This window comes from Panulirus ornatus, chromosome 18, assembly GCF_036320965.1.
Source record: "Panulirus ornatus isolate Po-2019 chromosome 18, ASM3632096v1, whole genome shotgun sequence".
Taxonomy (NCBI): domain Eukaryota; kingdom Metazoa; phylum Arthropoda; class Malacostraca; order Decapoda; family Palinuridae; genus Panulirus; species Panulirus ornatus.
In genome coordinates this window covers 43447992-43474063 of record NC_092241.1, presented here as the reverse complement: position 1 = coordinate 43474063, position 26072 = coordinate 43447992, and the positions used below count along the sequence as shown (strand labels likewise).

The 26072-nt window shown below is 41.9% G+C and overlaps 1 protein-coding gene across 2 annotated transcripts in view; it reads left to right on the top strand.

Moving 5' to 3' along the window:
- The first annotated feature begins 658 nt into the window (after positions 1-658).
- The window catches only part of TyrRS-m (Tyrosine--tRNA ligase, mitochondrial), a 196533-nt gene continuing 171119 nt past the window's right edge, over positions 659-26072 (top strand). The window contains exons 1-2 of one of the 2 annotated variants that reach the window (XM_071673004.1): positions 659-1414; positions 15823-15973. In XM_071673004.1, the coding sequence (XP_071529105.1) occupies positions 1107-1414; positions 15823-15973 (459 nt within the window). In that variant the 5' untranslated portion in view covers positions 659-1106. The remainder of the gene's footprint in view (positions 1415-15822; positions 15974-26072) is intronic. The other variant, XM_071673002.1, reaches the window with a different exon arrangement.

The window sequence follows — 26072 nt, the reverse complement described above, 5'->3', positions numbered from 1 at the left end:
ACACCCTCTTCTGCTCTCTCAACCACACTCTTTATTACCACACATCTCTCTTACCCTTTCATTACTTACTTAATCAAACAACTCTTACCCTTTCATTACTTACTTGCTCAAACCACCTCACACGACATATTGTCCTCAAACATCTCATTTCCAACACATCCACCCTCCTCCGCACAACCCTATCTATAGCCCGCGCCTCACAACCATATAACATTGTTGGAACCTTTATTCCTTCAAACATACCCATTTTTGCTTTTGGAGATAATGTTCTCGCCTTCCACACATTTTTCAATGCTCCCAGAACTTTTGCCCCCTCCCCCACCCTGTGACTCACTTCCGCTTCCATGGTTCCATCCACTGCCAAATCCACTCCCAGATATCTAAAACACTTCACTTCCTCCAGTTTTTCTCCATTCAGACTTGCCTCCCAATTGACTTGTCCCTCAACCCTACTGTACCTGATAACCTTGCTCTTATTCACATTTACTCTCAGCTTTCTTCTTTTACACACTTTACCAAACTCAGACACCAGCTTCTGCAGTTTTTCACCTGAATCAGCCACCAGCGCCGTATCATCAGCGAACAATAACTGACTCACTTCCCAAGCACTCTCATCCACAACAGACTGCATACTTACCCCTTTCCAATGAAAAAAAATCTACCACATTGCGGCAACCAGCAAAATACATTGCCATTAAAGTGTTTGACCTTAACAATAAAAATTAAGGTAAATGTTGGCTGTTAGCAGAAGTTAGATGAAGATTTCATATGTTCTGTTGATTTCTACAAATATTTCACCTTTTACAGTATTTAATGTTTTCTTTGAATTTCAGAGACCTTTTCACTATCATCTTTTTATGGAAGAGTTAAAAGATAACGACCCACATCATTCTCAGCCATTCTTGATATATTGTCCAAACATAATAGTTTGCTATCATTGCAAAACAAAATTAGTGTCATTCTAAAGTAAGCTTAATGGTGTAGGTAAATTGAAATAAACTAGTGGTAAACTTTTAGCTGAGTGTTACAGTGATTCTATGATGATGACATTGATATAATTGATTAAACTCTACTACAACTGCAGTGATCACTTTAGAGAAGGTTTCATGTTCACTTCATTCGTGAAGTATGTACTACCTGTTCTTCAAATAATTTTGTTCAGAGACTTTTATGATAAAACAGGATACAGATGTCTTTTGATAACTGTATTTCAATGGATGGTACTTCATGATATTTGCATCTCATTTCAGATGTATCCTTTGATCAAGACCTTAAGAGGCACTTTGTTGGTTGGCTGTTCATTGCGACAAGCATGCCACAGAATATGTTTCCAGCAGTGCAGAAGTTACACCTCTCGCAACATTTTAAAACTCAGTGAAAGAGGAATTTGGGCTGACCGCTTTCCTGACTCAAAGTTTGTATTAAAATAACAGTTTCTCAGTTGTAGAGCTGGCTATATTTTTAGCATTAGGATAGGGAATCACCATGTTCTTTAATGACTCTCTGCTCAAAAAATTGAAGTTACATGGAGATGTTCATTAAACATTTTATCCATAACAATGTTTCTTATTTCATCATACAGAAAGATGATTTTTAATTTTTTTTTTGCATCATTCAAGCTTTGGCCTTTCATCATATCTTCAGTCTTTGTTTCATGATTTAAAATCATCAACTACCCACTTTGCTATTTGATTTGAAAATTCACATTCAACTTACTACAGTTCCCTTTTTAGCCTTTTATGCAGTATGTGTCCATGACTCATAGTCAGCTACTGCAGCTGAATAACCTGAACTTATAAATTTTTCTCAATGGATTTGTTTGTCTCGTCCTTAGTCTTTTCCCTGGGGATAATGGAAAAAGAATATTAATCATGTATCTCCTGCATGTTGTAAAAGGCAACGAAAAGAAGTAGGAATGGGGGGCGGGAAATCCTCCTGTCTCTGTTACTTTCCAAAAAAGAAACAAAGGAAGAAGCCAGTTGTGGGTTTTTCTCTTAAGATTTATGTTCCAAGTGCAGACTTCTTGAGGTGGAAAATGGTGCACAAGTATGGAAAAGATAAAGTATAGTGTAGCTCTTTGTCTCATGTTTTTCAGCTAAGGTTGTATTAGAATTTCACAAATCGCTGTTTAGCAATATTTCTCCACAGACATTCTTTCTTTGCTTGTTTTTTTATTCAGAGTGTAACCTCAAGCATTCAGAGTCTGGTAACACCTGTTTATGTTTTCTTCATACTCATTAACCATTTTCTGCATTCGTAAAGTAGCAAATGACTGGGAGATGTATAAAAGAAAGCAGCTGATGGGTCAAGAGGAAGGTGCGAGGGTTGACAAAGAGGGTAAATGAGAGTTAGGGTGAGAGAGTATCATTGAACTTTAGGGAGAATTAAAGGATGTTTTGGAGGTAAATAACTTGCATAAAACAAAAGAACAAATGGGAACATTGATGAAGGGGGTAAGTGGGAAAAGTAATAACAGGTAGTGATGAAGTGAGAAGGAGATGGAGTGAGTATTTTGAAGGTTTGTTGAATGTTTTTGATGATAAAGTGGCAGATGTAGGGTGGTTTTGTTGGGGTGGTGTGCAAAGTGAGAGGGTCAGGGAGAGTGATCTGGTTAAGAGAGGCACTTCACCATGATCCATACATACATTGAATATCCTTACCAACCCCCTTTTTTTTATTGATTCCACTGTAGTACCATCCAGACCCACTGCCTTGTTAGATTTCATCTTTTGCAAATCTTTCACTACCTCTCTCTTAACCAAACCATTCTCCCTGACCCTCTCACTTCGCACACCACCCCAACCAAAACACCCTATATCAGCCACTCTATCATCAAATACATCCAACAAACCTTCAAAATATTCACTCCATCTCCGTCTCACTTCATCACTACCTGTTATTACTTCCCATCTTGTCCCCTTCACTAATGTACCTATTTGTTCTCTTGCCTTATGCACATTATTTACCTACTTCCAAAACATCTTTTTATTCTCCCAGAAATTTAATGATGCTCTCTCACCCCAATTCTCATTTGCCCTCTTTTTCACCTCTTGCACCTTTCTCTTGACCTCCTGCTGCTTTCATTTATACATCTCCCAGTCATTTGCACTCCATCCTTGCAAGTATCATCCAAATACCTCTCTTTTCTCTTTCACTAACAACTTTACTTCTTCATCCCACCACACCCTTTCTAATCTTCCCCGCTTCCCACCTTTCTCATGCCACATGCATCTTTTGCACAAGCCATCACTGCTTCCCTAAATACCTCCCATTCCTCACCCACTCCCCTCATCATTTCCTTTCACATTTTGCCATTCTGAACTCAATCTCTCCTGGTACTTCCTCACTCAAGTCTCCTTTCCAAGCTCACTTAGTCTCACCACTCTCTTCTCACCAACATTCTCACTTCTTTTTTGAAAACCTCTACAAATCTTCACCTTCTCCTCCACAAGATAGTGATCAGACATCTCTCATGCTGCCCCTCTCAGCACATCAAGAGAAAGGTGCAAGAGGTGAAAAAGAGGGCAAGTGAGAGTTGGGGTGAGAGAGCATCATTAGATTCTAGGAAGGATAAAAAGATGTTTTGGAAGGAGGTAAGCAACTTAGGTAAGACAAGAGAACAAATAAGAACATCAGTGAAAAGGGCAAATGGGGAGGTAATAACAGATAGTGAGGAAGTGATAAGTAGATGGAGTGAGTATTTTGAAGGTTTTGTGAATGTGTTTGATGATAGAATGGCAGATATAGGGTGTTTTGGTCAGAGTGGTGTGTGAAGTGAGAGGGTCAGGGAGAATGGTTTGGTAGAAAGAGAAGAGGTACTGAAGGCTTTGCAGAAGATAAAAACCAACTAGGTGCCAGGTGTGGATGGTATTGCGGTGGAATTCATTAAAGAAGTGGGTGACTGTGTTTTTAATTGGTTGGTAAGGATATTTATTGTATGTAGGATCATGATGAAGTGCCTGAGGATTGGTGGAATGCATGCATAATGCCATTGTACAAATGCAAAGGGGATAAAGGTGAGTGCTCAAATTACAGAGGCATAAGTTTGTTGAGTATTCCTGGGAAATTGAATGTGAAGGTATTGATTGAGAGGGTAAAGGCATGTACAGAGCATCAGATTGGGGAAGAGCAGTGTGGTTTCAGAAAAGGTAGAGGATGTGTGGATCAGGTGTTCGCTTTGAAGAATGTATGTGAGAAATGATTAGAAAAACAGATGGATTTGTATGTGGCATTTGTAGATCTAGAGAAGGCATATGATAGAGTTGATAGAGATGCTTTGTGGAAGGTTTTAAGAGTATATGGTGTGGGAGATAAGTTGCTTGAAGCAGTGAAAGCTTTTTACCAAGGATGTAAGGCATATGTACAAGTAGGAAGGGAGGGAAGTGATTGGTTCCCAAAAAATGTTGGTTTGCAGCAGGGGTGTGTGACGTCTCCATGGTTGTTTGATTTTTTTATGGATGGGATGGTTAGGGAGGTGAATGCAAGAGTTTTGGAAAGAGGTGCGAGTATGCAGTCTGTTGTGGATGAGAGGGCTTGGGAATTGAGTCAGTTGTTGTTCACTGATGATGCAATGCTGGTGGTGGATTTAGGTGAGAAACTGCAGTTGGTGACTCAGTTTGGGAAAGTCTGTGAAAGATGAAAGTTGAGAGTATGTGAATAAGAGCAAGGTTATTAGGCTCAGTAGGGCTGAGGGACAAGTTAGTTGGGAGGTAAGTTTGAATGGAAAAAACTGGATGAAGTGAAGTGTTTTAGATATCTGGGAGTGGACTTAGCAACAGATGGAACCATAGAAGTGGAAGTGAGTCACAAGGTGGGGAGGGGGCGAAGGTTCTGGGAACGTTGAAGAATGTGTGGAATAAGAGAACGTTATCTCAGAGAGCAAAGATGGGTATGTTTGAAGGAATAGTGGTTCCAACAATGTTATATGGTTGTAGGGCATGGGCTACAGATAGGGTTGTGCAGACGAGGGTGGATGTGTTGGAAATGAAATGTTTGAGGACATTATGTGGTGTGAGGTGGTTTGATCAAGTAAGTAATGAAAGGGTAAGAGGGATGTGTGGTAATAAAAAGAACCATGAACCATACATGCATTGGATATCCTCACCAACCAATCAACAACACAGTCACCCCTTTTTTTGATAAATTCCACTGCAGTACCATCCAAAGCCGCCACTTTGCCATCTTTCATCTTCCGCAAATCTTTCACTACCTCTTCTCTGTTTACAAAACCATTCTCCCTGACCCTCTCACTTCACACACCACCTCAACCAAAACATCCTATATCTGCCACTCTATCATCAAACACATTCAACAAAACTTCAAAATACTCATTCCATCTCCCTCTCACTTCACCTCTACTTGTTATTACCTCCCCATTAGCCCTCTTCACTGATGTTCCCATTTGTTCTCTTGTCTTATGCATTTTATTATCCTCCTTCCAAAACATCTTTTTATTCTGCCTAAAATTTAACGATACTCTCTCACCCCAACTCTCATTTGCCCTCTTTTTCACCTTTTGCCCATTTCTCTTCACCTCCTGCCTCTTTCTTTATATATCTCTCAATCATTTGCACTGCTACCCTGCAGAAATCATCCAAACGCCTCTCTCTTCTACTTCACTAACAATCTTACTTCATCCCACCACTCACTACCCTTTATACTCTGCTCACCTACCACCTTTCTCATGCCACAAGCATCTTATGTGCAAGCCATCACTGCTTCCTTAAATACATCCCATATATATATTTATTTATTTTTTTATTTTATTTTGCTTTGTCGCTGTCTCCCACGTTAGCGAGTTAGCGCAATGAAACAGACGAAAGAAATGGCCCAACCCACCCACATACACATGTATATACATACACGTCCACACACGCAAATATACATACCTATCCATCTCAATGTACACATATATATACACACACAGACAGAAACATATATACACATATACATAATTCATACTATCTGCCACCTCACCACACATGGAATAACAACCCCCGCCCCCCTCATGTGTGCGAGGTAGCGCTAGGAAAAGACAACAATGGCTCCATTCGTTCACACTCAGTCTCTAGCTGTCATGTAATAATGCACTGAAACCACAGCTCCCTTTCCACATCCAGGCCCCACAGAACTTTCCTTGGTTTACCCCAGACGCTTCACATGCCCTAGTCCACTCCATTGACAGCACGTTGACCCCGGTATACCACATCGTTCCAATTCACTCTATTCCTTGCACGCCTTTCACCCTCCTGCATGTTCAGGCCCCGATCACTCAAAATCTTTTTCACTCCATCTTTCCACCTTCAATTTGGTCTCCCACTTCTCCTCGTTCCTTCCACCTCTGACACATATATCCTCTTGGTCAATCTTTTCTCACTCATTCTCTCCATGTGACCAAACCATTTCAAAACACCCTCTTCTGCTCTCTCAACCATACTCTTTTTATTTCCACACATCTCTCTTACCCTTATATTACTTACTCGATCAAACCACCTCACACCACATATTGTTCTCAAACATCTCATTTCCAGAACATCCACCATCCTGCGCACAACTCTATCCATAGCCCACGCCTCGCAACCATACAACATTGTTGGAACCACTATTCCTTCAAACATACCCATTTTTGCTTTCCAAGATAATGTTCTCGACTTCCAAACATTCTTCAAGGCTCCCAGAATTTTCGCACCCTCCCCCACCCTACGATTCACTTCCGCTTCCATGGTTCCATCCACTGCCAGATCCACTCCCAGATATCTAAGACACTTTACTTCCTCCAGTTTTTCTCCATTCAAACCTACCTCCCAATTGACTTCATCCTCAACCCTGTTGTACCTAATAACCTTGCTCTTATTCACATTTACTCTTAGCTTTCTTCTTTCACACACTTTCCCAAACTCAGTCACCAGCCTCTGCAGTTTCTCACATGAATCAGCCACCAGCGCTGTATCATCAGCGAACAACAACTGACTCACTTCCAAAGCTCTCTCATCCACAACACACTTCATACTTGCCCCTCTTTCCAAAACTCTTGCATTCACCTCCCTAACAACCCCCATCCATAAACAAATCAAACAACCATGGAGACATCACATACCTCTGCCGTAAAACTACATTCACTGAGAACCAATCACTTTCCTCTCTTCCTACACGTACACATGCCTTACATCCTCGATAAAAACTTTTCACTGCTTCTAACAACTTGCCTCCCACACCATATATTCTTAGTACCTTCCACAGAGCATCTCTATCAACTCTATCATATGCCTTCTCCAGATCCATAAATGCTACATATAAATCCATTTGCTTTTCTAAGTATTTCTCACATACATTCTTCAAAGCAAACACCTGATCCACACATCCTCTACCACTTCTGAAACCACACTGCTCTTCCCCAATCCGATGCTCTGTACATGCCTTCACCCTCTCAATCAATACTCTCCCATATAATTTACCAGGAATACTCAACAAACTTATACCTCTGTAATTTGAGCACTCACTCTTATCCCCTTTGCCTTTGTACAATGGCGCTATGCAAGCTTTCCGCCAATCCTCAGGCACCTCACCATGAATCATACATACATTAAATAACCTTACCAAGCAGTCAACAATACAGTCACCCCCTTTTTTAATAAATTCCACTGCAATACCATCCAAACCTGCTGCCTTGCCGGCTTTCATCTTCCGCAAAGCTTTTACTACCTCTTCTCTGTTTACTAAATCATTTTCCCTAACCCTCTCACTTTGCACACCACCTCGACCAAAACACCCTATATCTGCCACTCTATCATCAAACACATTCAACAAACCTTCAAAATACTCACTCCATCTCCTTCTCACATCTCACATCTGGCAGCGGATGGAACCATGGAAGCGGAAGTGAATCATAGGGTGGGGGAGGGGGCTAAAATCCTGGGAGCCTTGAAGAATGTGTGGAAGTCGAGAACATTATCTCGGAAAGCAAAGATGGGTATGTTTGAAGGAATAGTGGTTCCAACAATGTTGTATGGTTGCGAGGCATGGGCTATGGATAGAGTAGTGCGGAGGAGGGTGGATGTGCTGGAAATAAGATGTTTAAGGACAGTATGTGGTGTGAGGTGGTTTGATCGAGTAAGTAATGTAAGGGTAAGAGAGATGTGTGGTAATAAAAAGAGCGTGGTTGAGAGAGTAGAAGAGGGTGTTTTGAAATGGTTTGGGCACATGGAGAGAATGAGTGAGGAAAGATTGACCAAGAGGATATATGTGTCAGAGGTGGAGGGAGACCAAATTGGAGGTGGAAAGATGGAGTGAAAAATATTTTGAGTGATCGGGGCCTGAACATGCAGGAGGGTGAAAGGCGGGCAAGGAACAGAGTGAATTGGATCGATGTGGTATACCGGGGTAGATGTGCTGTCAATGGATTGAATCAGGGCATGTGAAGTGTCTAGGGTAAACCATGGAAAGTTGTGTGGGGCCTGGATGTGGCAAGTGAGCTGTGGTTTCGGTGCATTATTACATGACAGCAAGAGACTGAAAGTGAACGAAAGTGGCCTTTGTTGTCTTTTCCTAGCGCTACCTCGCACACATGAGGGGGAGGGGGATGTTATTCCATGTGTGGCGAGGTGGTGATGGGAATGAATAAAGGCAGTGTGAATTGTGTGCTTGTGTATATATGTATGTGTCTGTATGTGTATATATATATGTATACATTGAGATGTACAGGTTTGTATATTTGCGTGTGTGGACGTGTATGTATATACATGTGTATGAGGGTGGGTTGGGCCATTTTTTTCGTCTGTTTCCTTGCGCTACCTCGCAAACGCGGGAGACAGTGACAAAGCAAAATAAAATAAATAAATATACATATATATATATATATATTGTCCCTGGGGATAGGGGAGAAAGAATACTTCCCACGTATTCCCTGCGTGTCGTAGAAGGCGACTAAAAGGGAAGGGAGCAGGGGGGCTGGAAATGCTCCCCCTCTTTTTTTCTTTTTTTTTTTCCCAAAGAAGGATCAGAGAAGGGGCCCAGATGAGGATATTCCCTCAAAGGCCCAGTCCTCTGTTCGTAACGCCACCTCGCTAATGTGGGAAATGGCAGATAGTATGAAAGAAAATATATATATATATTTTTTTTTTTTTTTTTTTTTTTATACTTTGTCGCTGTCTCCCGCGTTTGCGAGGTAGCGCAAGGAATATATATATATATATATATATATATATATATATATATATATATATATATATATATATATATATATATATATTTTCATTAATTTGCTTTGTCACTGTCTCCCACGTTAGCGCAAGGAATATATATATATATATATATATATATATATATATATATATATATATATATATATATATATATATATATATTTTTATTAATTTGCTTTGTCACTGTCTCCCACGTTAGCGAGGTAGCGCAAGGAAACAGACGAAAGAATGGCCTAACCCACCCACATACATGTGTATACATGCACGTCCACACATGCAAATATGCATACCTATACATCTCAGTGTATACATATATATATATATATATACACACACAGACATATGTGTATATACACTTGTACAAAATTCATACTGTCTGCCTTTATTCATTCCCAACGCCACCCCGCTACACATGAAATAACAACCCCCTCCCCCCACATATGTGCGAGGTAGCGCTAGGAAAAGACAACAAAGGCCACATTTCACACTCAGTCTCTAACTGTCATATATAATGCACTGAAACCACAGCTCCCTTTCCACATCCAGGCCCTACAGAACTTACCATGGTTTATCCCAGATGATTCACATGCCCTGGTTCAATCCATTGACAGCACATCGACCCCAGTATACCACATCACTCCAATTCACTCTATTCCTTGCACGCCTTTCTCCCTCCTGCATGTTCAGGCCCCAATCACTCAAAATCTTTATCGCTCCATCTTTCCACCTCCAATTTGGTCTCCCACTTCACCTCGTTCCCTCCACCTCTGACACATATATCCTCTTTGTCAATCTTCCCTCACTCATTCTCTCTATGTGACCAAACCATTTCAAAACACACTTTCCTGCTCTCTCAACCACACTCTTTTTTTTACCACACATCTCTCTTACCCTATTATTACTTAATCGATCAAACCACCTCACACCACATATTTTCCTCAAAGATCTCATTTCCAGCACATCCACCCTCCTCCACACAACTTTATCTATAGCCCATGACTCGCAACCATATAACATCGTTGGAACCACTATTCCTTCAAACCTACCCATTTTTGCTCTCCAAGATGATGTTCTCGACTTCAACACATTCTTCAATGCTCCCAGAACTTTTGCCACCTCCCCCACCCAATGGTTTGATCGAGTAAGTAATGAAAGGGTAAGGGAGATATGTGGTAATAAAAAGAGTGTGGTTGAGAGAGCAGAAGAGGGTGTTTTGAAATAGTTTGGTCACATGGAGAGAATGAATGAGGAAAGATTGACAAAGAGGATATATGTGTCAGAGGTGGAGGGAACGAGGAGAAGTGGGAGACCAAATTGGAGGTGGAAAGATGGAGTGAAAAAATTTTGAGTGACAGGGGCCTGAACATGCAGGAGGGTGAAAGGCGTGCAAGGAATAGAGTGAATTGGAGCGATGTGGTGTACCGGGGTCGACGTGCTGTCAATGGATTGAAGCAGGGCATGTGAAGCGTCTGGGGTAAATCATAGAAAGTTGTGTGGGGCCTGGATGTGGAAAGGGCGCTGTGGTTTTGGTGCATAATACATGACAGCTAGAGACTGAGTGTGAACGAATGTGGCCTTTGTTGTCTTTTCCTAGCGCTGTCTCGCGCACATGCAGGGGGAGGGGGTTTTTCATCATGTGTGGCTGGGTGACGATGGGAATGAGTAAGGGCAGACTATGAATTATGTACATGTGTATATATGTACATGTCTTTGTGTGTATATATATATATTTTTTTTTTTTTTTTTGCTTTGCCGCTGTCTCCTGCGTTTGCGAGGTAGCGCAAGGAGACAGACGAAAGAAATGGCCCAACCCACCCCCATACACATGTATATACATACGTCCACACACGCAAAATATACATACCTACACAGCTTTCCATGGTTTACCCCAGACGCTTCACATGCCCCGATTCAATCTACTGACATCACGTCAACCCCGGTATACCACATCGCTCCAATTCACTCTATTCCTTGCCCTCCTTTCACCCTCCTGCATGTTCAGGCCCCGATCACACAAAATCTTTTTCACTCCATCTTTCCACCTCCAATTTGGTCTCCCTCTTCTCCTCGATCCCTCCACCTCCGACACATATATCCTCTTGGTCAATCTTTCCTCACTCATTCTCTCCATGTGCCCAAACCATTTCAAAACACCCTCTTCTGCTCTCTCAACCACGCTCTTTTTATTTCCACACATCTCTCTTACCCTTACGTTACTTACTTGATCAAACCACCTCACACCACACATTGTCCTCAAACATCTCATTTCCAGCACATCCATCCTCTTGCACACAACTCTATCCATAGCCACGCCTCGCAACCATACAACATTATTGGAACCACTATTCCTTCAAACATACCCATTTTTGCTTTCCGAGATAATGTTCTCGACTTCCACACATTCTTCAAGGCTCCCAGAATTTTCGTCCCCTCCCCCACCCTATGATCCACTTCCACTTCCATGGTTCCATCCGCTGCCAGATCCACTCCCAGATATCTAAAACACTTCACTTCCTCCAGTTTTTCTCCATTCAAACTCACCTCCCAATTGACTTGACCCTCAACCCTACTGTACCTAATAACCTTGCTCTTATTCACATTTACTCTTAACTTTCTTCTTTCACACACTTTACCAAACTCAGTCACCAGCTTCTGCAGTTTCTCACATGAATCAGCCACCAGCGCTGTATCATCAGCGAACAACAACTGACTCACTTCCCAAGCTCTCTCATCTCCAACAGACTTCATACTTGCCCCTCTTTCCAAAACTCTTGCATTCACCTCCCTAACAACCCCATCCATAAACAAATTAAACAACCATGGAGACATCACACACCCCTGCCGCAAACCTACATTCACTGAGAACCAATCACTTTCCTCTCTTCCTACACGTACACATGCCTTACATCCTCGATAAAAACTTTTCACTGCTTCTAACAACTTGCCTCTCACACCATATATTCTTAATACCTTCCACAGAGCATCTCTATCAACTCTATCATATGCCTTCTCCAGATCCATAAATGCTACATACAAATCCATTTGCTTTTCTAAGTATTTCTCACATACATTCTTCAAAGCAAACACCTGATCCACACATCCTCTACCACTTCTGAAACCACACTGCTCTTCCCCAATCTGATGCTCTGTACATGCCTTCACCCTCTCAATCAATACCCTCCCATATAATTTACCAGGAATACTCAACAAACTTATACCTCTGTAATTTGAGCACTCACTCTATCCCCTTTGCCTCTGTACAATGGCACTATGCACGCATTCCGCCAATCCTCAGGCACTCACCGTGAGTCATACATACATTAAATAACCTTACCAACCAGTCAACAATACAGTCACCCCCTTTTTTTATAAATTCCACTGCAATACCATCCAAACCTGCTGCCTTGCCGGCTTTCATCTTCTGCAAAGCTTTTACTACCTCTTCTCTGTTTACCAAATCATTTTCCCTAACCCTCTCACTTTGCACACCACCTCGACCAAAACACCCTATATCTGCCACTCTATCATCAAACACATTCAACAAACCTTCAAAATACTCACTCCATCTCCTTCTCACATCACCACTACTTGTTATCACCTCCCCATTTGCGCCCTTCACTGAAGTTCCCATTTGCTCCCTTGTCTTACGCACTTTATTTACCTCCTTCCAGAACATCTTTTTATTCTCCCTAAAATTTAATGATACTCTCTCACCCCAACTCTCATTTGCCCTTTTTTTCACCTCTTGCACCTTTCTCTTGACCTCCTGTCTCTTTCTTTTATACGTCTCCCACTCAACTGCATTTTTTCCCTGCAAAAATCATCCAAATGCCTCTCTCTTCTCTTTCACTAATACTCTTACTTCTTCATCCCACCACTCACTACCCTTTCTAATCAACCCACCTCCCACTCTTCTCATGCCACAAGCATCTTTTGCACAATCCATCACTGATTCCCTGAATACATCCCATTCCTCCCCCACTCCCCTTACTTCCATTGTTCTCACCTTTTTCCATTCTGTACTCAGTCTCTCCTGGTACTTCCTCACACAAGTCTCCTTCCCAAGCTCACTTACTCTCACCACCCTCTTCACCCCAACATTCACTCTTTTTTTCTGACAACCCATACAAATCTTCACCTTAGCCTCCACAAGATAATGATCAGACATCCCTCCAGTTGCACCTCTCAGCACATTAACATCGAAGAGTCTCTCTTTCGCGCGCCTGTCAATTAACACGTAATCCAATAACGCTCTCTGGCCATCTCGCCTACTTACATAAGTATACTTATGTATATCTCGCTTTTTAAACCAGGTATTCCCAATCATCAGTCCTTTTTCAGCACATAAATCTACAAGCTCTTCACCATTTCCATTTACAACACTGAACACCCCATGTATACCAATTATTCCCTCAACTGCCACATTACTCACCTTTGCATTCAAATCACCCATCACTATAACCCGGTCTCGTGCATCAAAACCACTAACACACTCATTCAGCTGCTCCCAAAACACTTGCCTCTCATGATCTTTCTTCTCATGCCCAGGTGCATATGCACCAATAATCACCCATCTCTCTCCATCAACTTTCAGTTTTACCCATATTAATCGAGAATTTACTTTCTTACATTCTATCCCGTACTCCCACAACTCCTGTTTCAGGAGTACTGCTACTCCTTCCCTTGCTCTTGTCCTCTCACTAACCCCTGACTTTACTCCCAAGACATATATATGTATACGTATATATATGTATACGTTGAAATATATGGGTGTGTATATATGCGTGTGTGGACGTGTATGTATATACATGTATGTGTGGGTGGGTTGGGCCATTCTTTCGTCTGTTTCCTTGCATTACCTCGCTAACGCAGGAGACAGTGACAAAGTATAATAATGATATAATAATCTCTTTTTAAACCAGGTATTCCCAATCACCAGTTTGTTCAGCACACAACACCACAAGCTCTTCACTGTTTCCATTCATAACACTGAATACCTCATGCACTCCAATTTTGCTCTCAACTGCCATTTAGATTATCTATCAGAAATATCCAGTGAAGGGAGAATGTTGAGTGTAAGTGAGAATAAAAGCAAGGCTAATAGATTCAATAGGGTTAAGGAACAGGTTAGTTAGGGTGTGAGAGAGTTTGAATGGAGAAATATTAGAGGAATTGAAGTGTTATAGATACCTGGGAATGGATGTTGCAGCAAAAGTGACCATAGAAATGGAAGTAAGTCATAGAGTGGGAGAGGGGGCAAATGTTCTGGAGGCATTGAAAAATGTATGGAAAGAGAGAATGTTATGTGGAAGAGCAAAAATGGGTGTTTGATTGAATTATGGTCCTAACAATATTATATGGATGCAATGCATGGATGATAGATAGGGGTGTGTGGAGGAGAGTGGATGTGTTGGAAATGAAATGTTTGAGGACAGGATGTGATGTGACATGTTTTGATTAAGTAATGAAAGAGTAAGAGAGATGTGTGGTAATAAGAAGAGTGTTATTGAGGGAACTAAAGTAGATGTGCTGAAATGGTTTGGACATGTGGAGAGAATGAGTGAGGAAAGGTTAGCAAAGAGGATATATGTGTTAGAAGTGGAGGGAATAAGGAGAATGGGGAGATCAAATTGGAGATGAAAGAATGGAGTGAAAAAGATTTTGAGTGATCGGGGTGGACAGGATGTGATGTGACATGTTTTGATTAAGTAATGAAAGAGTAAGAGAGATGTGTGGTAATAAGAAGAGTGTTGTTGAGGGAACTGAAGTGGATGTGCTGAAATGGTTTGGACATGTGGAGAGAATGAGTGAGGAAAGGTTAGCAAAGAGGATATATGTGTTAGAAGTGGAGGGAACAAAGAGAATGGGGAGATCAAATTGGAGATGAAAGAATGGAGTGAAAAAGATTTTGAGTGATCGGGGCCTGAACATGCAAGAGAGTGAAAGGCATGCATGGGATAGAGTGAATTGGAGCGATCTGGTATATTGGGGTTGACTTGCTGTTCGTGGACTGATCCAAGGCATGTGAAGCATCCCAGTAAGCCATGGGAAGTTCTGTGGGGCCTGGTTATAGATAGAGAGATGTGGTTTCGGTGCATTACATATGACAGCTTGGCAATTGATGTGAGCAAATGTGGCCTTTCTTTGTCTTTTCCTAGCACTGCCTCATTAACAAGAAATGGCAGTCAATTATGAAAATGAATATTATTTATGATTACCTCAGCACCAGTTTCTGTAAAAGGGATCAGGTGTTGTGCAGGGCCCATTTTGAAAGGCTCTTGCAGCCCAAGACTGCACTATTTCCAATAGCAGAAAAATGTAAACTCCTTTGGAGTGAAAAGTTCTTTAATGACACAGTACTTCCATTGATACATTCTTGCCAAAGGTAGCTTTTTGTTTGTGGTGTATAACTCATTGTTTGTCTAGGGTCAAATTTGAGCCAGCCCTCATAAAATGTCTTTTTTGACATTTATAGAATTTTTTTATTCTTTAGGTAATTCATCACAAGCCTATGTAGATTTTCTTAGACTTAATTTGTATGAGTTCTATGAATAGCAGTATTCTTTTATTCAGATATTCCAAACCTTTTTATGTTGCTGATTACATGATGTAATCTTTTCAGCACAAACAAACTTATTGAAGAGCTGTCAAAACAACCTCAAACTGTATACAGTGGCTTTGATCCAACAGCTGATTCTTTGCACATCGGTAATTTGCTGGTTATAATGGCCCTTCTTCATTGTCAGCGAGCTGGACACAGTGTTATTGCTCTCGTAAGTCATTTAGAAATCTTTTCATTTTCTTATGCCTATTGCATCCCAACAAATCTGTAGTGCATTTTATCATCTGAGCATCTTTTAACAAATACTTTTAAAGTATATATGATCCACACATATGATAAGCATTCCAACGACATGGAAAGAACAGATATTATGAAATTGTGAGCTGAATAGAATATTTGTACTGTCACTTATAAATAGATAGATTACATTCATTTTACAGGTAGAGGATCTCCAATCAGAAATACATAGCCTGTAAACATCCAAGATCTGAATGCTTGCAGGTCTTGCAAAGTTCCTGATGTTTGAATTCAAAATAGCAGTGCTTCATACTTCTGTCAGTTATTTTCATTATTTTTGTTGTTTTTGCTCTTGCTTTCCCCATATATCCAACATCCAGCTCTTCACCTGTGAATTGCCAAAGTATACCATAGTCTACATTACACTTATTAGAGGCAGAAATGCTAAAAAGTTTTGGATAAATTGATTGAATGCATATTTTTTTTAAGTTCTTTATTGTATATATTTCTTCTGTTTGGAGATCCTCTACCTGTAAAATGAATGTAATCTCTCTATTTATAAGTTTTTTTTTTTTTTTTGCTTTGTCGCTGTCTCCCATGTTAGCGAGATGATAGTGCAAATATTCTTTTCAGTTCACAATTTCATAATATCTGTTCTTTCCATGTCATTGGAATTGAAGTACAAGAAGGGGAGGGTCTCCACCCCCTCACTCCTCCCCTTTAGTCACCTTCTATGACATTTGGGGAATATGGAGGTAGAATTCTTTCTCCCCTACCTCGGGGATAAAGGGAATAGATAAAGACAAGCAAGTATGAATGCATGTATGTACATGTACATGTGTGTATGTGTATATACATTTTTTTTCATACATATTTGCCATTTCCTGCGCTAGCAAGGTACCATTAAGAACAGAGGACTGAGCCTATTAGGGAAAATCCTCACTTGGCCCCCTTCTCTGTTTCTTCTCTTGGAAAAGTAAAAACTGGAGGGGAGGATTTCCAGCCCCCCGCTAGAGACTGAGTGTGAACAAATGTGACCTTTTTTGTCTGTTTTCCTGGCGCTACCTCGCTGAAGCATAGGGTAATGATACTGTTTCCTGTAAAGTGGGTTGGCACCAGGAATGGATAAAGGCAAGCAAATATGAATATGTACATGTGTATATATGTATATGTCTGTTTATATGTATGTATGTGTATGTATACGTGTACAAACTGATCTTTCTTTTCTTTCAAACTATTTGCCATTTCCCACATCAGTGAGGTAGCGTTAAGAACAGAGGACTGGGCCTCTGAGGAAACATCCTCACCCGGCCCGCTTCTCTGTTCCTTCCTTTGGAAAATGAAAAAAAAAACGAGAGGGGGAGGATTTCCAGCCCCCCACTCCCTTAATTTTTAGTCGCCTTCTACGACACGTAGGAAATACGTGGGAAGTATTCTTTCTCCCCTATCCCCAGGGATAGGGGATATTTATTTATTTATTAATAAATAAATATCCCCTGTCCCTGGGGATAGGGGATATGTATATACAAATACAAATGGGAACTTCAGTGAAGGGCGCAAATGGGGAGGTGATAACAAGTAGTGGTGATGTGAGAAGGAGATGGAGTGAGTATTTTGAAGGTTTGTTGAATGTGTTTGATGATAGAGTGGCAGATATAGGGTGTTTTGGTCGAGGTGGTGTGCAAAGTGTGAGGGTTAGGGAAAATGAGTTGGTAAACAGAGAAGAGGTAGTAAAAGCTTTGCGGAAGATGAAAGCCGGCAAGGCAGCAGGTTTGGATGGTATTGCAGTGGAATTTATTAAAAAAGGGGGTGACTGTATTGTTGACTGGTTGGTAAGGATATTTAATGTATGTATGACTCATGGTGAGGTGCCTGAGGATTGGTGGAATGCGTGCATAGTGCCATTGTACAAAGGCAAAGGGGATAAGAGTGACTGCTCAAATTACAGAGGTATAAGTTTGTTGAGTATTCCTGGCAAATTATATGGTAGGGTATTGATTGAGAGGGTGAAGGCATGTACAGAACATCAGATTGGGTAAGAGCAGTGTGGTTTCAGAAGTGGTAGAGGGTGTGTGGATCAGGTGTTTGCTTTGAAGGATGTATGTGAGAAATACTTAGAAAAGCAAATGGATTTGTATGTAGCATTTATGGATCTGGAGAAGGCATATGATAGAGTTGATAGAGATGCTCTGTGGAAGGTATTAAGAATATATGGTGTGGGAAGCAAGTTGTTAGAAGCAGTGAAAAGTTTTTATTGAGGATGTAAGGCATGTGTACGTGTAGGAAGAGAGGAAAGTGATTGGTTCTCAGTGAATGTAGGTTTGCGGCAGGGGTGTGTGATGTCTCCATGGTTGTTTAATTTGTTTATGGATGGGGTTGTTAGGGAGGTGAATGCAAGAGTTTTGGAAAGAGGGGCAAGTATGAAGTCTGTTGGGGATGAGAGAGCTTGGGAAGTGAGTCAGTTGTTGTTCGCTGATGATACAGCGCTGGTGGCTGATTCATGTGAGAAACTGCAGAAGCTGGTGACTGAGTTTGGTAAAGTGTGTGAAAGAAGAAAGTTAAGAGTAAATGTGAATAGGAGCAAGGTTATTAGGTACAGTAGGGTTGAGGGTCAATTCAATTGGGAGGTGAGTTTGAATAGAGAAAAACTGGAGGAAGTGAAGTGTTTTAGATATCTGGGAGTGGATCTGGTAGCGGATGGAACCATGGAAGCGGAAGTGGATCATAGGGTAGGGGAGGGGGCGAAAATTCTGGGAGCCTTGAAGAATGTGTGGAAGTCGAGAACATTATCTCGGAAAGCAAAAATGGGTATGTTTGAAGGAATAGTGGTTCCAACAATGTTGTATGGTTGCGAGGCATGGACTATGGATAGAGTTGTGCGCAGGAGGATAGATGTGCTGGAAATGAGATGTTTGAGGACAATGTGTGGTGTGAGGTGGTTTGATCGAGTAAGTAACGTAAGGGTAAGAGAGATGTGTGGAAATAAAAAGAGCGTGGTTGAGAGAGCAGAAGAGGGTGTTTTGAAATGGTTTGGTCACATGGAGAGAATGAGTGAGGAAAGATTGACCAAGAGGATATATGTGTCGGAGGTGGAGGGAACGAGGAGAAGAGGGAGACCAAATTGGAGGTGGAAAGATGGAGTGAAAAAGATTTTGTGTGATCGGGGCCTGAACATGCAGGAGGGTGAAAGGAGGGCAAAGAATAGAGTGAATTGGAGCGATGTGGTATACCGGGGTTGACGTGCTGTCAGTGGATTGAATCAAGGCATGTGTATGGGGGTGGGTTGGGCCATTTCTTTCGTCTGTTTCCTTGCGCTACCTCGCAAACGCGGGAGACATCGACAAAGCAAAAAAAAAAAAAAAAAATGTATATTTCCATGTATGGGTGTATATGTATGTAATATTTTTATTTATTTTGCTTTGTCGCCGTCTCCCGCGTTTGCGAGGTAGCGCAAGGAAACAGACGAAAGAAATGGCCCAACCCACCCCCATACACAATGTATACACACACACGTCCACACACGCAAATATACATACCTATACATCTCAATGTACACATATATATATACATACACAGACACATACATATATACCCATGCACACAATTCACACTGTCTGCCCCCATTCACTCCCATCGCCACCTCGCCACACATGGAATACCTTCCCCCTCCCCCCTCATGTGTGCGAGGTAGCACTAGGAAAAGACAACAAAGGCCCCATTCATTCACACTCATTCTCTAGCTGCCACGCAGTAGTGCCCGAAACCACAGCTCCTTTTCCACATCCAGGCCCCACACAACTTTCCATAGTTTACCCCAGACGCTTCACATGCCCTGATTCAATCCACTGACAGCACGTTAACCCTGGTATACCACATCGATCCAATTCACTCTATTCCTTGCCCTCCTTTCACCCTCCTGCATGTTCAGGCCCCGATCACACAAAATCTTTTTCACTCCATCTTTCCACCTCCAATTTGGTCTCCCACTTCTCCTCGTTCCCTCCACCTCCGACACATATATCCTCTTGGTCAATCTTTCCTCACTCATTCTCTCAATGTGCCCAAACCATTTTAAAACACCCTCTTCTGCTCTCTCAACCACGCTCTTTTTATTTCCACACATCTCTCTTACCCTTACATTACTTACTCGATCAAACCACCTCACACCACACATTGTCCTCAAACATCTCATTTCCAGCACATCCACCCTCCTGCGCACAACTCTATCCATAGCCCACGCCTCGCAACCATACAACATTGTTGGAACCACTATTCCTTCAAACATACCCATTTTTGCTTTCCGAGATGATGTTCTCGACTTCCACACATTCTTCAAGGCTCCCAGGATTTTCGCCCCCTCCCCCACCCTATGATTCACTTCCGCTTCCATGGCTCCATCCGCTGCCAGATCCACTCCCAGATATCTAAAACACTTTACTTCCTTCAGTTTTTCTCCATTCAAACTTACCTCCCAATTGACTTGACCCTCAACCCTACTGTACCTAATAACCTTGCTCTCATTCACATTTACTCTTAACTTTCTTCTTTCACACACTTTACCAAACTCAGTCACCAGCTTCTGCAGTTTCTCACATGAATCAGCCACCAGCGCTGTATCATCAGCGAACAACTACTGACTCACTTCCCAAGCTCTCTCATCCACAACAGACTTCATACTTGCCCCTCTTTCCAAAACTCTTGCATTCACCTCTCTAACAACCCCATCCATAAACAAATTAAACAACCATGAAGACATCACACACCCCTGCCGCAAACCTACATTCACTGAGAACCAATCACTTTCCTCTCTTCCTACACGTACACATGCCTTACATCCTCGATAAAAACTTTTCACTGCTTCTAACAACTTGCCTCCCACACCATATATTCTTAATACCTTCCACAGAGCATCTCTATCAACTCTATCATATGCCTTCTCCATATCCATAAATGCTACATACAAATTCATTTGCTTTTCTAAGTATTTCTCACATACATTCTTCAAAGCAAACACCTGATCCACACATCCTCTACCACTTCTGAAACCACACTGCTCTTCCCCAATCTGATGCTCTGTACATGCCTTCACCCTCTCAATCAATGCCCTCCCATATAATTTACCAGGAATACTCAACAAACTTATACCTCTGTAATTTGAGCACTCACTCTTATCCCCTTTGCCTTTGTACAGTGGCACTATGCACGCATTCCGCCAATCCTCAGGCACCTCACCATGAGTCATACATACATTAAATAACCTTACCAACCAGTCAACAATACAGTCACCCCCTTTTGTAATAAATTCCACTGCAATACCATGCAAACCTGCTGGCTTGCCGGCTTTCATCTTCCGCAAAGCTTTTACTACCTCTTCTCTGTTTACCAAATCATTTTCCCTAACCCTCTCACTTTGCACACCACCTCGACCAAAACACCCTATATCTGCCACTCTATCATCAAACACATTCAACAAACCTTCAAAATACTCACTCCATCTACTTCTCACATCACCACTACTTGTTATCACCTCCCCATTTGCGCCCTTCACTGAAGTTCCCATTTGCTCCCTTGTCTTATGCACTTTATTTACCTCCTTCCAGAACATCTTTTTATTCTCCCTAAAATTTAATGATACTCTCTCACCCCAACTCTCATTTGCCCTCTTTTTCACCTCCTGCACCTTTCTCTTGACCTCCTGTCTCTTTCTTTTATACATCTCCCACTCAATTGCATTTTTTCCCTGCAAAAATCGTCCAAATGCCTCTCTCTTCTCTTTCACTGATAATCTTACTTCTTCATCCCACCACTCACTACCCTTTCTAATCAACCCACCTCCCACTCTTCTCATGCCACAAGCATCTTTTGCGCAATCCATCACTGATTCCCTAAATACATCCCATTCCTCCCCCACTCCCCTTACTTCCATTGTTCTAACCTTTTTCCATTTTGTACTCAGTCTCTCCTGGTACTTCCTCACACAAGTCTCCTTCCCAGGCTCACTTACTCTCACCACCCTCTTCACCCCAACATATATGTATATATATGTATATGTATATTCTCCCCTATCCCTGGCGATAGGGGAGAAAGAATACTTCCCACGCAGTCCTCACGTGTCATAGAAGGCGACTAAAGAGGACGAGAGCGGGGGGCTAGAAACCATCCCCTCCTTGTATTTTAACTTTCTAAAAGGGGAAACAGAAGAAGGAGTCAAGCAGGGAGTGCTCATCCTCCTCGAAGGCTCAGATTGGGGTGTCTGAATGTGTGTGGTTGTTACCAAGATGAGAAAAAAGGAGAGATAGGTAGTATGTTTGAGGAAAGGAACCTGTATGTTTTGGCTCTGAGTGAAACGAACCTCAAGGGTAAAGGGGAAGAGTTGCTTGGGAATGTCTTGGGAGTAAAGTCATGGGTTAGTGAGAGGACAAGAGCAAGGGAAGGAGTAACGCTACTCCTGAAACAGGAGTGGTGGGAGTATGTGATAGAGTGTAAGAAAGTTAATGCTCGATTGATATGGGTAAAACTGAAAGTTGATGGAGAGAGTTGGGTGATTATTGGTGCATATGCACCTGGGCATGAGAAGAAAGATCATGAGAAGCAAGTGTTTTGGGAGCAGCTGAATGAGTGTGTTAGTGGTTTTGATGCTCGAGACCGGGTTATAGTGATGGGTGATTTGAATGCAAAGGTGAGTAATGTGGCAGTTGAGGGAATAATTGGTATACATGGGGTATTCAGTGTTGTAAATGGAAATGGTGAAGAGCTTGTAGATTTATGTGCTGAAAAAGGACTGGTGATTGGGAATACCTGGTTTAAAAAGCGAGATATACATAAGTATACATATGTAAGTAGGAGAGATGGCCAGAGAGTGTTATTGGATTATGTGTTAATTGATGGGCACACGAAAGAGAGACTTTTGGATGTTAATGTGCTGAGAGGTGCAACTGGAGCAATGTCTGATCATTATCTTGTGGAGGTGAACTTGAAGGGTCGTAGAGGTTTTCAGAAAAGAAGAGAGAATGTTGGGGTGAAGAGAGTGGTGAGAGTGAGTGAGCTTAGGAAGGAGACTTGTGTGAGGAAGAACCAGGAGAGACTGAATACAGAATGGACAAAGGGGAGTGGGGGAGGAATGGGATGTATTTAGGGAAGCAGTGATGGCTTGCACAAAAGATGCTTGTGGCATGAGAAGCGTGGGAGGTGGGCAGATTAGAAAGGGTAATGAGTGGTGGGATGAAAAAGTAAGATTATTAGTGAAAGAGAAAAGAGAGAGGCATTTGGACGATTTTTGCAGGGAAGTAATACAAGTGAGTGGGAGATGTATAAAAGAAAGAGGCAGGAGGTTAAGATAAAGGTGCAGGAGGTGAAAAAGAGGGCAAATGAGAGTTGGGGTGAGACAGTACCATTAAATTTTTGGGAGAATAAAAAGATGTTTATCCCTAGGGATAGGTGTGAAAGAATACTTCCCACGTATTCCCTGCATGTCGTAGAAGGCGACTAAATGGGAAGGGAGCGGGGGGCTGGAAATCCTCCCCCTCTTGCTTTTTTTTTTTTTTTTCCCCAAACAAGGAACAGAGAAGGGGGCCAGATGAGGATATTCCCTCAAAGGCCCAGTCCTTTGTTCTTAACACTACCTTACTAACGCGGGAAATGGCGAATAGTATGAAAGAAAAAGAAAAAGATGTTTTGGTAGGAGGTAAATAAAGTGCGTAAGACAAGGGAACAAATGGGAACTTCAGTGAAGTGGGTTTATGGGGAGGTGATAACAAGTAGTGATGATGTGAGGAGATGGAGTGAGTATTTTGAAGGTTTGTTGAATGTGTTTGATGATAGATTGGCAGATATAGGGTGTTTTGGTTGAGGTGATGTGCAAAGTGAGAGGGTTAGGGAGAATGATTTGGTAAACAGAGAGGTAGTAATAGCTTTGCGGAAGATGAAAGCCGGCAAGGCAGCGGGTTTGGATGGTATTGCAGTGGAATTTATTAAAAAAGGGGGTGACTGTATTGTTGACTGCTTGGTAATGTTATTTAATGTATGTATGATTCATGGTGAGGTGCCTGAGGATTGGCGGAATGCTTCCATAGTGCCATTGTACAAAGGCAAAGGGGATAAGAGTGAGTGCTCAAATTATAGAGGTATAAGTTTGTTGAATATTCCTGGTAAATTATATGGGAGGGTATTGATTGAGAGGGTGAAGGCATGTACAGAGCATCAGATTGGGGAAGAGCAGTGTGGTTTCAGAAGTGGTAGAGGATGTGTGGATCAGGTGTTTGCTTTGAAGAATGTATGTGAGAAATACTTAGAAAAGCAAATGGATTTGTATGTAGCATTTATGGATCTGGAGAAGGCATATGATAGAGTTGACAGAGATGCTCTTTGGAAGGTATTAATAATATATGGTGTGGGAGGCAAGTTGTTAGAAGCAGTGAAAAGTTTTTATCGAGGATGTAAGGCATGTGTACGTGTAGGAAGAGAGGAAAGTGATTGGTTCTCAGTGAATGTAGGTTTGTGGCAGGGGTGTGTGATGTCTCCATGGTTGTTTAATTTGTTTATGGATGGGGTTGTTAGGGAGGTGAATGCAAGAGTTTTGGAAAGAGGGGCAAGTATGAAGTCTGTTGGGGATGAGAGAGCTTGGGAAGTGAGTCAGTTGTTGTTCGCTGATGATACAGCGCAGGTGGCTGATTCATGTGAGAAACTGCAGAAGTTGGTGACTGAGTTTGGTAAAGTGTGTGAAAGAAGAATGTTAAGAGTAAATGTGAATAAGAGCAAGGTTATTAGGTACAGTAGGGTTGAGGGTCAAGTCAATTGGGAGGTAAGTTTGAATGGAGAAAAACTGGAGGAAGTAAAGTGTTTTAGATATCTGGGAGTGGATCTGGCAGCAGATGGAACCATGGAAGCGGAAGTGAATCATAGGGTGGGGGAGGGAGCGAAAATTCTGGGAGCCTTGAAGAATGTGTGGAAGTCGAGAACATTATCTCGGAAAGCAAAAATGGATATGTTTGAAGGAATAGTGGTTCCAACAATGTTGTATGGTTGCGAGGCGTGGGCTATGGATAGAGTTGTGCGCAGGAGGATGGATGTGCTGGAAATGAGATGTTTGAGGACAATGTGTGGTGTGAGGTGGTTTGATCGAGTAAGTAACGTAAGGGTACGAGAGATGTGTGGAAATAAAAAGAGTTTGGTTGAGAGAGCAGAAGAGGGTGTTTTGAAATGGTTTGGGCACATGGAGAGAATGAGTGAGGAAAGATTGACCAAGAGGATATATGTGTCAGAGGTGGAGGGAACGAGGAGAAGAGGGAGACCAAATTGGAGGTGGAAAGATGGAGTGAAAAAGATTTTGTGTGATCGGGGCCTGAACATGCAGGAGGGTGAAAGGAGGGCAAGGAATAGAGTGAATTGGATCGATGTGGTATACTGGGGTTGACGTTCTGTCAGTGGATTGAATCAGGACATGTGAAGTGTCTAGGGTGAACCATGGAAAGCTGTGTAGGTATGTATATTTGCGTGTGTGGATGTATGTATATACATGTGTATGGGGGTGGGTTGGGCCATTTCTTTCGTCTGTTTCCTTACGCTACCTCGCAAACGCTGGAGACAGCGACAAAGCAAAAAAAAAAAAAAAAAATGAACTAATGATAATTAGATACATACATAAATACAGTTGAAAGTTTCGGATGCAGGCAGAACAGCTATCAAGCACAGAAATGCCTTAGCAGAGGAAAGTTACCTACCGCATTCCTCACGTGTCGTAGAAGGCGACTAAATAGGAGCGAGGAGCTGGAAACCCTCACCTCCTTTTATTTTAACTTTCTAAAAGGGGAAACAGAAGAAGGAGTCACACGGGGAGTGCTCATCCTCCTCAAAGGGTCAGATTGGGGTGTCTAAATGTGTGTGGATGTAACCAAGATGAGAAAAAAGGAGAGATAGGTAGTGTGTTTGAGGAAAGGAACCTGGATGTTTTGGCTCCGAGTGAAACAAAGCGCTAGGGTATAGGGGAAGAGTGGTTTGGGAATGTCTTGGGAGTAAAGTCAAGGGTTAGTGAGAGGACAAGAGCAAGGGAAGGAAACTCCTGAAACAGGAGTGGT